This window comes from Sciurus carolinensis, chromosome 3 (assembly GCF_902686445.1).
Source record: "Sciurus carolinensis chromosome 3, mSciCar1.2, whole genome shotgun sequence".
Lineage (NCBI taxonomy): Eukaryota > Metazoa > Chordata > Mammalia > Rodentia > Sciuridae > Sciurus > Sciurus carolinensis.
Window position 1 is genome coordinate 176005837 of NC_062215.1, and position 15511 is coordinate 176021347.

At 58.4% G+C, this 15511-nt stretch overlaps 1 protein-coding gene across 1 annotated transcript in view; it reads left to right on the forward strand.

Annotated features, from left to right (window-relative positions):
- Dis3l2 (DIS3 like 3'-5' exoribonuclease 2) overlaps nt 1-15511 on the forward strand; it is a 356804-nt gene that overhangs the window by 338595 nt on the left and 2698 nt on the right. Inside the window, 3 exon segments of the mRNA XM_047544162.1 lie at nt 11902-12085; nt 12778-12864; nt 15222-15369. Of these exon segments, the coding sequence (XP_047400118.1) occupies nt 11902-12085; nt 12778-12864; nt 15222-15369 (419 nt within the window).

Below are 15511 nucleotides of genomic sequence, written 5' to 3' on the forward strand. Positions count from 1 at the left end.
AGCGTTGGGGGTGCTCAGCAGACCCCAGGGACACCTCCTGGGCATGGGCAGAACCAGCTCTGCCCTCATGCTCTGCGTTCCTAGCACTCTTCTGTTTTCAGTAATCCCAGGCTTGTCACTGTGACTGCATGCACAGTTTTCATAATACAGGTGGAGCATCCCTAATCTGGAAATACAAAATTTGAAATGCTCCAAAATCTGAAGTTTTTGAACTTCGGTTTTTGAATTTGGGAGCATATCAGATTTTCAAATTACGTATTCTTAACCAGTAAAGACTATGTAAATATTCCCAAATCTGAAGCACTTCTAATCCCAAGCATTTCAAACAAGGGCTGTCTACCCTCCATACTGATAATTAATATTTGCAGAACACTTACCAACATGCTGGCCCCTGAGCTAGGGACTGGATACAGTTGACCTTCTTTAGTCTTTGCTGGAGCCACCTGGGAGGACGGGAACGGCCAAGTACCCACCTGAGGTACGCAGGCAGCATGTGTGTGCAACTCCCTTCCTCTCCCTGGGGATTCTAACAAGACTGGAAAGCTTGTCAAAACCTGCTGCCTGCCTGACTGACAAGGTCAAGCTGCCCACCCCAGTGGAGGACCCCTGCTCTCCCTGCGCTTCCTTCCAGTTCAGGCCAGGCTAGGCTTCCATGGGGCTCCGAGGCCAGGCTGGTCAGAGCCCTAGTGAAGTGGCCCCCAGTCAGGAGAACTGTGGGAATTTTCAGGAGGCCTTTATATTCAGAATCATGTTACAACCCAGTTGAGTCCTTTCCCACTTCCAAAATTAGAAAGTGACCCCTAGGAAATGCCCCAGAGTGAAAGGAATGACCTGGCAACTCCTACTCGTGTCCTTGTGGATTGGAGGACCAATCGCCAGGTGTTTTCTAGCCCTGATACAGACCTCAGTCCTTTATCCAACAGATTTGGTTTTTTTCCTTCCTGGTACTGGTGATTGAACCAGAAGTGCTCTACCACTGAGCTGCACTCCCATCCTTTTCATTTTTTATTTTGAGACAGGATTTTGCTGAATTGCAGAGGCTGGCCTCCATCTTACCATCTTCCTGCCTCCTGAGTGTCTGGGATCACAGATGTGCCCACCGCTCGGCTCCAGCAAACTGCTGGGCACCTGGAAGTGTCATGCATTGTGCTGAGCATGGGTTTGAGAAGACCCGGACAGACGCTGAGGAAGACAGTCAGATAAAACAGCATTCGTGAGCAGGTGACGGAGAACACAGGAGCCAGGCTACCAGTGACAGGCCCGACCCAGGAAGGAAAGCTAGGGCAGCACTTCTCTGGGCCAGAGTACCAGTGGGGGCCCTGCAAGCCCCATCCCAGCCAGCGGCAGGCGAGAGCTCCAAGAAGGTGGCAGGGTGCCGTCCTGCATGCGCAGGAGAGGGCAGGGCGGCTGCCTCCACACCACTGGCGCTGTTCATGTGTGTCTGGGGCCGATAGATGGCGCTGGGGAAGCCCCGAACACTGGACGGGAACATATCCATTTAAACCATTCTGAGCCTAGTTCATAAAACCGTGTGTCAATATTTTTAAAGTCACATAACTAATGAAGAACTCTGCCAGACTCAACAGACCGCATCCCAGTGGGTGATAAGACAAGTGTTAGCTCAGTGGAAACAACCCAGAGGAGAGAGGCTTTTTAAATCTGCTAGGCTTCGTGTTTATGGTGAGGCAGCTGCCCTTGGACAAGAGCATTCATTCATCAGGTCACCAAAATGCGTCCCAGCCACTGCACCACTGTGCTGGATTTAAGTGATAGCCATCTACAGGCAAGTAAGAATCTGACCAGGGCAAATTGGGTGGGTCTCCTTGGGCCAACAGAAGCCGTCTCAGGTTCTGCCTGCCAAATTCATGTGCCCGCCTTCCTGCAGGGTAAGCTGAAGGGAAGCTTCAGGAACCCTAACTGCCACCCCGATTCCCTCCCTATTCCTGGGGCTCTGCTACCACCCCCCAAAATTAGGTCTTGCTTTTCATTCACCATTTTCTGTGCAGCACCAAGCAAGTCTGTTTCCCAAACATTTCATCAGCAGCCATTTGTGTGCCTAGACTCTAGAATCCAGAGGCAGGGTCCCCCACCCCCCTTGCTCCAAGGCCTGGTCTGCAGAGGAAAAGTGGCTTCACAGAAGAGATGGTGGCACCTGCCTCTGACCCCAGCTACTGCAGGTTGAGGCAGGAGGATCACAATGAGGAGAAGCAAATGTGCAGCCCTGCGCTAGTCCCAGGGCAGCGCTGCCAAGGAGGGAGGGAGGAAGCAGCTTCACACAGGAGCTGTGGCAGAGGGCCGAGTGCTGTTTCTGCTCTATCCACCCCACCATGCAGCAGGAGAGACTCAGGCAAAGCAAGTGTCTGAAAATAAGGCTTCTAGGATGACAGTGACCCAACCCAACCAGGCCTGCCCAGCATGGCCAGCCTCAGACCCAGGCAGGAAACAGCTCTGGAGATAGGCTTTGTCTGCCCAAATATTGCCAGGCAGATGAAGAGCCAGGACACAATGGGTGACCCTCAGCTCTACATCTCTGACTGAGGAGAGGAGTTCCCTTGCCAGTCAGGAAGAGGATGGTAGTGATGTGACTGATCGCCACAAGTGCCCATCAGTAGGGAACCAGTGTGGCCCTAGGGGAGGCCCTGAATTGCATCCCCAGTTCAGCAGAACCCTCCGTCAGGGGCTGGCAAGAAACCTTGCTGCCTCCTCCTCATCTTCAGGGACTTAATGGCAAGTAACACAGGATCATCTAATGTCCTTAGATGTCCTTAGCAGTGGACCAAGTCTGTGGTTCATGGGCTTGGGGAGCTGCTCCAGCTCTGTCTCCCTCTGTTCACATGCATGATGAGAATTCTGACTGGTTGTGAGAAGGGTGGGCTGAGATTGGCACCACACCTGGCATCAGGCTTGCCCAGAGACACCTAGAGGCACCTTCTTACCTCTGGCTCCAGAACAAGCCTCAGCTCTGCCCCAGGCCTAAGGTGAGGAAGAAGAGCTGATGATTTCCCAGGTTTCACGAGCTGTACTGTGTCAAGGAAGCTGTGTGTGCCCCACCCATGTGGCAGAGCTGTGATGGCTCACTTAGACACAGCCTTCTATGTGGAGGGTCAGGGTGAAAGTAACCCACTCTGCCCATTCCCTCTCAGAACCGGGAACCCTATGGACAGTGCCCTGGGCAGGTCCCCAGGTACCCTGACAGCTCAAGCAGCCCTATGTCCATCTGCCAGAGCGTATCCTGCCTGCTCCTCCCACCTGTTCTTGCACCCGATGGCCTGGGACAGCAGACAGGAAGTCAGACTGTGCAGGCACAGTAAGCATCACAGGAAGTGGAAGCAGACTCTCCTGGTGGTGGCAGCCTGTGGTGGCTCACTGTTCCCACAGCAGAGCCTCTCCCAGGCTGGGCCTCTCCCTGGCCTGACTGTGGTGGGAGCTCCACTCATACAGCTCCCTCCCCATAGCCTCTGCGGGCCTAATTGTGTGTGCCCTGGACAGTGGCTTCATGTTCTTCAGGAGATCCCTTCCTGGGGGCCTTAATTGAACAGGGCTGCCCTGTTGGAGCGCACGTCATCTCACAGACCCGCCGCTGTGCTCCACCTCCAGCCTGGTGCAAGTGGAGGCCAGAGTACCAGGAGAAAAGGGTTTTCTGGAATGGGCCAAGTGAGACTTAGCATTCCTTAGGTAGGTAGTGGTTCCTCAGCCCCAGGTGGGAGTTGGGATTTCGTGTGCCATTCCAGATCAGGGCTGCAGGGGAGACGTGTTTCCACACTTCCTCCCACCAGCACAGCCACTTGGGCTCCAGAAAGCCCAGGGAGTCCATAGGTAGACCGCGTTCCAGATCTGGGCCCCAGCATCTGTCACAAGGGAGCTATGTGGTCACCTTAGAGACCCAGTTTCCTTCTGCACATTAGAACAGGCAGTCCCCTCCTGTGCAGGGGTTGTGAGGAGCGGGTGAGAAAGCACACAGAGAGCCCCGCTGCATTCTGGTGTCCTTGTGACCATTAGTTGCAAGTCATGGCCCTACTGACAGGGCCCACTCCCCAGCAGCCATGGGACAAAAGGCCTTTTCAGAGGTGAGCAAAGCACGTCTCACTTAAAAAGCAGAGCAGCCCGACTTCTAGAAACAGGAACGTATGTCTCAGAACGCCCTTTTCCCTTGAATATCTTAGTGCCCAAATGCTAGTTTTAAAATCAGGGTCAAGCTGGGGAGCACTTGTCTAGCATGCACAAGGCCCTGGGTTCCATCCCAGCACCAAAGCAGTCTCCAACCCACCCCCTCCTGAAGGCAGTGTACTCGTCCAAGCTCTGTGCTTGGTCCAGGGCTTTAGAGCCGGTCCCTGCTGTTGGGGCATGGGAAGGAGCCCTGACTGGGAGTCCCAGCAGGGCTGCAGAGCTATTGGGGGCACTGTGGTGGCTCCCTGGCTCCCCCAAGGTGGCCAGCTTCTGTGTGCCTTGGCCACGCCTCCTCTGGTCAGTGGTTCCTCTTCCATTTGGGCAGCAGCTGGAACTGGAGAAAGGCATGTGTGTCAACACCATAAAGGAGCCAGCAAACCCTAACTGCCCCGCTCTGTCAGGCCGCACAGCACACTGCCACCTGGTTCTGCTTAGGGGCCAGGGTGGCTGCCGCGTGCAGGCCTGCCCCGTGCCTCCGTGAGCAGAGCCCAGCCTTGGGAAGAGCAGTACTAGTGGCTAGCTTTGTGCTGACGAAGAACTTTCTGCACTGTCAACTGCTCGGAGCAAGCCCCCTCCCCACTCCCTCCCACCGCCCCCGGGCCTCCCTTGGCAGGACCCTAGGGCCCTAGTTGGAGCTCTAACCTCTGGAGACTTCCTTTTAAACTAGAAAAAGAAGTGGTTGAAACGCCCTCACTGCAGCAGCCCCGCCTGCCAGACCTATAGGAAGGCCCTTGGGTGGGCTGCGCCTCACAGAAGACACCTGGCCCACCTCACCCCCGGGCCTGTTGTCTGCTGCAGAGGCCTGCTCCTCTGGGCTTTTCCATGCCTGGGAACGAGGCCCCATTCATTTCCCTGTGGTTTCATGGGAATGTCCAAAACGTTCAGCAGGTTGCAGCAAGCCCAAGAAGAGAGGGGTCAGCGAGAGGCCCAAGCCATGATGTGGGGTCCCTCTGCCCAGAGGCTCGCAGCAGGGTGCATGGCCCAGCTGTGGGGGGCTCCCGTGGCAGTCTGCCTGCGGCCTTCCCTCCTCAGCTGCCCTCCTGCAGCCCCCAGCCACCCTGTCTGCAGCTCCCTCTCCAGGCCTCCACTTTCCGGACCCCAGGCCACCAGCTCCAGCCTGGCCTGGCCTGGGAGGGAACAGCAGCAAAGCTCTTTGGAAGTTTCCCGTCCCCAGCAGCCCTCGATTCCATGCTTATCGGACCACAGACTTTCCATTCTGCCCCACTCCCTTGTAGTTTTCTGCCACACTGCACTCAATTTGGGGCCTCCGGGAGAGCAGTGGGTCCCCTGTGAGGTGGCCGCTGCTTCTGCCCCTGCAGGCTCCCTGCCCCGGAGAAGGGGCTCTGCTCGGATGCACAGTTCCTAGGAGGGGCCCAGCAGCTGCCTTCACAGTCGCTGAGGAGCCTGAGGGCGCCTGAGCCCACAATGTGGATGTGCCCAATGGGGGAAACTTTGGTCTTCAGGAGAAATGAATTTGAAACTGGCTGGGAGCAATTCCTATCAAATCTCCAAGTTGGCAGTTTTCACCAAAAGCTAATTGAACAATCTCTGCGAGTGGCCTAATTCCATTAGCATGAGTCTCCCACGGAGTGACAAGTGCCCTGGTGGCTGAGGACAGGAGAGGCAGTTTGTGTCTCACTACTGGTTTCGGTCTTTGAAAATGGATGTATTTTCTGATTTGGGCAATAGTCACGCCCCTCAGCCCTGGCCTGAGTTAGCTCCAGGCCGCTCCCAATCATCTGGCACTGCGAGTGGAAGGGGCAGGGTGCTCTTCCTCCAGCTCAGCTGGTAATGTGGACCTGGAAACTGGACATCCTTGAGAGGAGCCGAGGTCTGAGGGCATGGCGGGAGCAGGCTGAGTCAGGAGGGTGGGACCTGCCTCGGTGCCTGCGCCTGAGGAGAGACCAGGGCCAGCTCCAGTCTCCCTCTGCTTGTCTCCAGCCACTGAGCTCTAAGAGAGGGATATAGCCAGCTGAGGGACAAAGCTGTCCTGAGTTTGAACCGTGCCTACCATACCCCACATCCACCCAAGGAGGCTGTCCTGTCCTTAGGCCAGGACGAGGTGGCCACTTTCTTTGTTGACCTAATGGGCATGTCTTCCTCCTCTGTCCACTCCTCTGTTCTTCACGTCCTGCCCTCTATTCCGGGGCCTCTAGTCACCTACACTCTGCCCAGGCTCTGCCTGAGCCCTCAGGACAGTACTAGACGAGGGGCCCAGAGAATATGGGCTCCGCTCTCTGCTCCCGACTGACTGTTCTGGGCTAGGCCTGTCCTCTTTGGCCACTGCAGCATGGGTGTCAGTGAGAAGCCATGTGACCTCCAGAGTGCTGTAAGGAATCGGCAAGAGCTGACCTGGGATCGCCCTCCTGCAGGCACTAGGTGGAACAGAGGTTGTGGGTGCTGTGCAGGGCCTTGCTTGGCACCACCCAAGCCCTGGCAGGCCTCCTCCCCAGGAGCACCCTCCCACTGAAGGGTGACCCCGGGCTCCGGCTCCTCCCTCCTGCTGGCCTCACCCAGGTGCTGCTGGCTCGCTCAGGCTCTCACCGCTCGAGCCCTGTCCTGAGATCACCTCCAGGTTGGTCGAGGCCCCTCGCCACTGCTTCCACCACCTTCTCTGTTTCCTGAACGGGCTTCCCCACTCCCCCACCACGGTGGCTTCCTTCTCCTTGCTGACTCCGGTGGCACTGCCCTGCCCTTCCTCAGCCTCTGCCGCATTTGCCTGAGGACAGCCTGCTGCAGGCTCGCCTGCTTCCCCCTGCTCAGGGCCGCGGCCTCGGTGCTCTCCCTCCAGCTGCCCTTGGCCCAGGGTGCCCTGCTCATGGTGCTGGCCCTGCCCCTGCCCCACTTCCTGCTGCCTCGACTGCCGCTACTGCATCCAGTCCTCAGCTTCCACCCGAGCTCCACCTTGCCTGTCCCTGGCCTGTCCCCCTGACCACCCCTGCATCCTTCTTTGAAATGTCCCTCTGTTCAGTAACCTCCCTCGCCCCTAGAGGAGCCCCAGAGGCCAGGTCAGGCCTCACCCCGGGCACAATCCATCCTCCATTCCTTATTTTCCAAACTGACCTGGTGCTTTTTTTCCCCCTCTCACCCTCACACCTTCGCCATTTCATCCTTTGTGTAAAACATGTCCTTCCTCCTTGTCACCTCTTGGAATCAGTGTTGTGCTCATTGTCACACTTTCCAGTGAAGAAATTCCAGGGTCACAGTGTCACCAAGGCAGTGGGTCCCCAGGGCATGCAAACTACTGCTCAGAGAGTTGTGCAGCTTGGAGCTGATGGTCTTCCGGTGGGCACATGAAGTCCCCAGGGCAGAGGAGCATGTGATGCGGGAGCAGCCAGTGGGACCAAGAGCAGAACCAGGCTGCAGCTCAGAGGGTAAGACAGCAAGCAGAGAACAAACAAGGGGCTGTGCAGGGCAAGGCCTGTAACAACAGACCGCCACCTTGTTAGGAGACGGGGGAAGGAAAGAGCAGGAGGCAGCGTGGCCTCCTTCCGGCCAGGTTTGGGAATCCACTCAGACAGGCACTGGTACCAGCACACCTGGGGCAAGGGTCGGGAGTCAGAAGCAGGTAGGGAGAGCTGGGCAGGAGGGGCGCTGGTGACAGGGACCCAGCACTTCTGTTTCCTGAACTGCAACTGGAGTGCCCCATCTGAGGAGCACACAGCATGTAGCCAGTCACCAAAGCCAGGTGCCATGATGGGGACAAAGAGAATGCCTAAGGAGCACCACCCTCCCTGTGAGTTAATATCCAAGAAAAAGAAATGGGAGGAGAGCATCCCAGGGTCCCAGGCTTTGGAAACAGCCAGGCTAAGGACAGAAGCAAAAAGGGCTTAAGAACTCAGGCTAGCTAGAAGCAGGGCAGGGGACGTGGAGAAGAGATGTAGAGGACGGAGAAGCAATCTGGACACACACCATCCTTTTATCAGGAGGAGGCGCTATGGCAGGGACCATGGGGGCTGCTGGAAGGAGTGTGGCCAGGCATGGCATGAAGGGGGAACCCGAGCAGGGCATGACGAGGAGCAGCGAGGCCAGTCGGGAGAAGATGACAGCCTGGACAAGGGGGTGGGAAGGCAGAAGAATATGCAGGAAATCTAACCCAAATCCTAGAGCTGGGGCACCCAGACCTGTCACATCGTAGTGTGAGTAGCAGTGAAGTAAGATTTGTTTAGGGCCATGCACTTGTCCTTTGTACCCCTGCTGGGTTGAGATGGCTGCCCTCTTCAGAAGGGGCAGATGTTTTAGTCCACTTCTCAGCTGGCTTCTCTCTGACCCCCGTCAGACTCAGGGCAGCCTTGCCCAAATGTCATCCTCTAAGGCTTGATGGACAGGTTTCATCCTTAGATGGCAGGGCTGTTGCCTTTAGAAGCTCCCTCTTGTGAAGTCTTCCCACAGCACGTTAGCTTCTTCAAGGTGAAGGAGTGGCCTTAGTAAAAATAAATGAATAAATAAACCCCCAGCATTTCACGTTCACTTGCATTTCTACTTTGCCTTTGTGCACTTGGGAGACGCCATTCTAGATGAGAGCTGCCTTCGCTGTGTGGAGGAGTGTGCGGTTGTGTGTGGTTGTTGTGGCCCTTACCCGCTGTCTGCCCTCAGGGGCAGGGGCCTTGCTCAGCTGTTCCCTAGGATGAGAAGCGTCCCACTTGCTCCCTGCCACTTCTCCTCCAGGACACAGGTAGGGGATGCCCAGAGAGAGGGCTGAGGAGCTTGCGCACTGGCATCCCTGGCCTTCCTGGCTGGCAGCCGCCTGTCGCAGCACAGCCCCGCTGCAGACCTCCAGAGTCGTGGGGCCCCAGTGGCGGAGGGCTCCAGATGTTCAGCAGATGCCAGGCCTGGGACCGAGGCCCTGTCTCTGAGGGCTTGGCTTGCTGTTCTGGAAGGTGATCCTGGCCGACAGCCATTCCTGAGCCCCTATTTAGAGCAGTTGTCAGGCAGTTGCTGAGTTCCAGCTCCCCCCTCCCCAGCAGGGCTGAGTGATCTCATGCCTGTGCCATGCTGCCGCTGGGGGAGGAGGTGGCTTTTAACTGAGGGCAGGTGCCCAGAGCAGGGAGCAAGGTCTAGGCAGGACAGTGTGCAGGACTGCATCCCTTCAGTGTGTCCTTGGGGCCTGGTCTGAGGCTCGGCTGCTGGCTTGTGCATGCAGCACTGCCCCTGAGAAGACTGGGCAGATCAGGAGAGAGTCCCGCCAGCCAAGGGCGCCCCCTCAGCCACCCTGTGGTTCCTCAGAGCCTGTTTGCCCACTTCAACCTCAGAACCAACTTTGACTCAGGAAGAAACAGTGACCAGGAGCCCCTCAGGGCTCAACCTCTGGACCTTGCACCAGCGGCCTGTAGTTTGTAAACTGTAAGGCTCTTTTCTGCCCCAGAGATGCTGGGTTCTAAGCTTCTCCTGCCACGTCCCAGGTCCTAGGAAGGAAGTTGATGGTCGCCCCCTGCTGGCCACTACGTGAATTGATCATAAAAGGGGAGCCTTTGCGGTCCCCAGATGAGAGCAGGGGCACCGACCCCCTCGTGTGCTTCCCAGCCCACTTCTGCATCCTGGGGTGCCTGACTCCCTTTTTCGCAGGGAATCTTAGAGCTCTGGCTGCCGGGGGCTTTGCCGTGCTTTGCCTGCCTGATCCCTGGCTCCGCTGAGACCACCTTCCAGCGCCCAGTGCTTGACCGCCAGAGAGCCTGCCAGGCCCTGCACAGCCTGCCCGCCCGCCTGTGTGCACAGGCTGGCCTGTTCTCTCCGCTCCCCCTCCCACCTGCAGGCCTGAGGAGGATTTTAAGGACAGGCGGGGAAATGGTCCTTGCAGCTTCCCCAGAGCACTAATGAGCCTTATCGGCACCCACGGAATTGGGACTTACTGCTGTGCCTTCTCCCTGTAGGTGACGGGGGTGTTTGGGGCTAATGCTTGATGTCACCAGTCTGTTTTGGAGAGCATCCATAGGCTGCTCTCTTAATTCCCAGCCACAGAGGGAGGGTGACAGGGAGGAAAGACAGGACTGCAAAGGGAAATGGAGACCAAAGACACCAAGGGACCTGTCCAAGGTCATTGTCTGCCTCCAGAGTTTTACCAGACTATTGTCAGAGTTAGTCAGCATTACTTGTTTCCTCTCTCTCCCACTCCCCGTCTCCCCACCCTGCCCAACTCCCCACCATGGTACTGAGGATTGAACCCAGGGGTTCTCTACTCCTAGCCCCTTCTTTTATTTTGAGAAAGGGTCTCTCTAAGTTGTGGAGGTTGGCCTCCAACTTGGGATCCTCTTTCCTTGGCCTCCTGAGTAGCTGGGATTAAATGCATGTGCTGCCACACCCAGGCCACATGTATGTGTTTCCATCCAGGCCTCAGGCTCCTTGTGGAACTGTACTGGGGTCCAGGGAGGACAAGTAGTAGAGTCACTGGAAAGGCAGATCCGCAGGGGTCTTTGTCAATGTCTGGGACCCCTGGCATAGCCCTTCCTGCTCCCTGTCCCTTCCCTCATATTCTTATCCTTATCCTTACTTGAGACCGTGATAGGTGAGGCAGGAACTGGAAGCAGGAGGCTGGCTTTGACCTGTGGGGTGAGGCATGGGCCACCCAGCACAGCCCTGTTCCTGGTCCCTGCCTGCATGGCAGTCTTACCACAGCCCTGCTGTGGGGCCATACTGCCACCTACCGGCCTTACTTGTGAAATGCAGCCCAGGGTCAGCCTGGAGGTTGCAGGTGTCTTCACCCAAAGAGCAGACTGGGTGCCCACCAGATTCTGGGACTGCATGGGAAGGAAGTCTAGAACTGTGCCTGGCCTGTCACTGCAGTGTCTATTAAGTGGACAAGCACACAAATGACTGAGCACATGAAGTCTCTGGGCAGTGGTGCCTGACTGAGAGCAGACTGTAGGTTACAGGGGATGCTTCCAGCAGGAACCATGGCTCCTCTTGGGTGGACAAGGTCTAGGCAGGAGACCAAGCAAGAGGAGTCTCGTGGTTCTAGATCAGAAACTGGCCAAGGCAGATGCAGAGAAAAGGCCTGGCCTTCAGGCAAGATTTGGGAAGGGGCCAAATCCCAAAGAGGCTGGGAGGTAAGCGGCCACTTGAAAAGCTGTGGCTGCAGCCCAGTGGTAGCAAAGAAGCAACTCCTCCATGTGCATGTCTCCTGCAGTGGAAGGGCCAGCTGAGGCCTGACCTTGCAGTCATAGCTAAGTGCTGACTCCCCACTCCATTCCAAGGACCCCACGATGGAGGGGTCAGGCATGCCAGCTGGCAGAGCCCCCACCCTGGGCCCAGGGCTGCTCCAAGCCCCATCTGTGGAGAGGGACCCTGCCTTTCATTCCAAGAGGGAGGCCAGGGGATAAGGCTGACCCCATAGCACTACCCTCTCCTCCAAGAAGGGGGCTCATCTCGGGCCTCTGGCAACTGCCAGCCTGTGGAACCTCCTCACTGACCCCTTCTGCCTTGTGGGAGAAACCTGGGGTTTGCCATCAGCCTGGGGGAAGGCAGGGAGGAGAGAGTCTCGCCTAAGCTGGGCAAGGCCCCAGCAGACCCTAACCTCCACGAGGAAGCAGATGCCCTGGCACTGGAATGCACCTGAGCCACCTTCCTGGAAGGCTTCTGTGCCGAGGGAAATGGGCACGGGCGTGAGCTGGGGTGAGAGAGAACTTGGAGGATCCCACTGATGGGGGTGGGAGGTCTATACCAAGACCTGAAGGGCGCGGGAGAGCCAGCAGAGCGGCCCTGGCCTCAGGGTTCCTGTCCCCGGCCCTCCCCCCACAGGCTCGTGGAGGAGTTCATGCTCTTGGCCAACATGGCCGTGGCCCACAAGATCCACCGCGCCTTCCCCGAGCAGGCCCTGCTGCGCCGGCACCCTCCACCCCAGATGAAGATGCTCAACGACCTGGTGGAATTCTGCGACCAGATGGGGCTGTCCATGGACGCCAGCTCTGCTGGGGCCCTCAACGTGAGTGCTCAGCAGGCAGGGTAGCAGGAGGTCCTGCTGGGGGGAAAGGGGAGGAAGGCCAGGGGTGCAGTGGTCTCTGCTTCCACCATGGTCCCTTCCCCTCAGGCAGGTCTCCCCCACAGTGGGGAGGGAGGCCTTGGTGAAAAGATCTGAGTCACAGAGAACCGGATAGCATGGTTCCCTCACCAGGACCCAACCAAGGGAAGCCAATCAAGTATTAGCTGTGGGCCAGGGTCTTGGAACCAGAACTGGGCTGGTCTTGGGCCAAAAGGCTTTCAGTATGGAAGCCTGGGATTATTGGAAGTCAAGGGATGTTCCTTATAGGAGGTGGTTTCAGGTGCTCCCTACCTGTAGCTAAGCATCATGGGACTGAGGAACCCAGAGCTCTGGCTCTGACCCCATAGGAGGGAAACTTCTCACCCAAGTCCCAAGCCTGGGGGAGGTAGAGAGGTACCTTAGGTCAGAGAGCTGGGCACCGGTCTGTCAGGCCAGTCAGCTAGACGTGGAACGCTAGTCTCAGGCCCAGGGTGGCCCACAAGTGATGGGCCACCTCTTCCTCACCCACCATGTAAGGTCTGGGCCCATGCCAGCTTCTTTTTCCCAGAACTGGTATCAGATGGTCAACAGCCAAGGGCCTAGAACCTCTCCCAAGCCTTACCACACTCACACAGGTGTCTGGGCTTCACTTCTAGAAAAGTCTGACCGAAATATTTGGAGATGACAAGTACTCGTTGGCACGGAAGGAGGTGCTTACCAACATGTACTCCCGGCCCATGCAGGTAAGGAGGGACCTGGCCTCTGTCCCCACTCTCGGGAACACCCACAGCCCTGACTTGTGACCTCCATGAGCACGCAACCACCAGTCTTCCTGCTGTGCTCTGGACACCAGCAGGCACAGGCCAGGTAGCACGAGGAACACCCCTTCGGGGGGGAGGATGCCCAGGCAGCAGCTGGGACAGTTAAGAGCCAGTGCTGCGTGTGCCGGACAGAGTGCATTGGTGCCCAGGAGGAGCTGCAGCCTGAGACTGGCTAAGGACCCCGGATGGGAGAAAAGGTCTCAGCACCCACCGCTACTAAGGATGATCACACTCGGCCGTGGCCTGGCCTGGTTGTCTGCAGGCAGGCGACTGACTGCCTTTGGGGTGGTCAGGTGGGCTGGCTCCTGCAGCCTATCACTGCCCCCCAGGCTGTGCTTCAGCCTCTGTAGACCCCAGCACCCTGGGAGCGGAGCCATCCCAGTGACCTCTCAGATCAACAGGAGCTGCAAACGCTATGGGCACCCGCTCAGGGCCCAGCCCTTCCCTCAGCAGTGACAGACCAGGTTCCTGGACCCAGTCACCCAGCAGATTCCGTCTGCTGGGCACAACTGATTGATTTCCTGACCCCTCATAGCTCTGCTAGGAGTGGAGTCCTGGCCTGGCTGCCCTTCCCTGGCTCCCAGTCCCAAGTGTCTGTCCCCCACCAAGCTCCCAGCAGCACAAAGGAACTGTGCATGGTACCCGACTCCCACCAAGAAGACATGGCAAGCCCTGGGCCATGCTCTGGTGGGCACTGCTCCCTAACCCAGCCTCTGGGAACTGTCCACTCCAAGTTCAGGCCATCTGGAGCTCCATGACAGAAGCCCTCACGAGAGTCACTAGAAAAAGACTAGATTCTCCTGACTTTGCCTGCCGGTGGCCTCAGAAGCCACCTCTCCCCAGGGTTATAATGTTGGGGAGTGAAGAAGGGTCTGCGGTGTTCTGTCCTCCCAATCCCATGAACCAGGACAGGGACTGGGAACAAGAAAGAGGGAATAGCACCAGCAGGCCCGAAACGGGAGGGAGTTGCTAGGTCCTAAGTGTATCGCTGACGTAGGACACCACAGCCATCCCAGAGGTAACTGGTTGCTGCGGGAAAACCATGGTCCCCGCCCATCCCACCCTATCCAGAGACACCTCCACCAGAAAGAGGGAGCCAGGGCCCTTTGTCCTCCTCACCCCAGCTTGTCTGGGAAACTGGGGCCACCACTGAGAACAAAGACCAGACGTGGCTTGAATTGGAGGCTGCGCCCACCTCCCCCAGCGACTTGCCCCGGACATAACCCGGAGCCCAGCAGGTGCTGGAAGGAAGCAGAGTTAAGGAGCCCAGCAGGTCACCGCCAGCTGTGCCCTGAATTCCAGGACCCTTGAGCACAGAGTAACCGGAGCCAGCTGTCCATTGGCCAACTGCACAGGAGGGTGTGGGGACAGGGGAGCCCCACACGCAGCTGGGATTGGGCCCTCAGCAAGGACCTGGTCACTTGCCCCCAGGCAGCCACAGGGGCTGTGTCCAGGCTCTGGTCAGGCTGTGTGGGGGCCCTAAGAAGGCTCTGGGGTGCTTCCTGCGCCCCCATCCAAACGCTGCCTCTAGAACTTGGATCTGGTCTTGGCCCCACAGAGGCTGGGGTGGCAGGCTGGAAAGCCGCCTCCTTGGCTGCCATGGGTGGAGCATTGTGGGGCACAGGGTGCCAGGGTGCAAGAGGCCACCTCAGCTGGGCAGGGATGGATCCAGAGCGGTTGAGGGACCCACCACAGGCACAGATCCCCTGCAGGCCTCATCTGGGAGATGGCAGCCTTGGGCTTTGTGTCCTCCAGCAGAGACTCGCAGCCCCTCAGCTTCTGCTTTTGCCTCCAGAAGACAGCTCTGCAGCCCGGGGCCATCTTGGCTTCCCTGTCCGGCTTCGTCCTGAGTCAGAGGGGCAGCCCCATACACGTCCAGGGAAGGGACAAACCGGAGACCACCCCCCTCCATCTTCCTGGCAGGGACTCAGCAGCCATGTGCCCTGAGGAGGCTGAGCTCCTGCCCACTGCCCTGGTGGCCCCAGGACCCCCATAGGAAGAGGCCACCCAGTGTCCTGAGGGGTCCCAACATCCCATTCCCACCAGAGGGGGAGTGGCCTGGGCAGCCCTGGGATGAAGCCGGCTTCCAGCAGGAGCGAGGCCTGGGCAAGCCCTGGTTCTGCCACCCTGGTGGCAGCCCTGGGGTCCTGTGCAGGATGGCCCAGCGTGGCCCGCACGCCTCCCCGCCTGCTGCCTGCGCCTCCAGCCTGTGGGCAGCGCGCGGCCAGGCGCTGCTGTCTGCACCCTGCCCCGCCCACACTGAGACCCGCCCTCCCCAGATGGCGCTGTACTTCTGCTCGGGGGTGCTGCAGGACCAGGCGCAGTTCCGGCACTACGCCCTCAACGTGCCTCTCTACACTCACTTCACCTCTCCCATCCGCCGCTTCGCGGACGTCCTGGTGCACCGCCTGCTGGCCGCCGCGCTGGGTGAGGGACCGCTGGGGCCCAGGGCAGGCCAGAGCACCAGGGGCTGCCACCCCAGAGTGAGCGCCGGTGCCCTGAGGCCGCACCGCTGTGACCGCGGAGGCCCGGCCAGACGGGCAGCCGAGTACAGGGGAGCCGGGGCCTG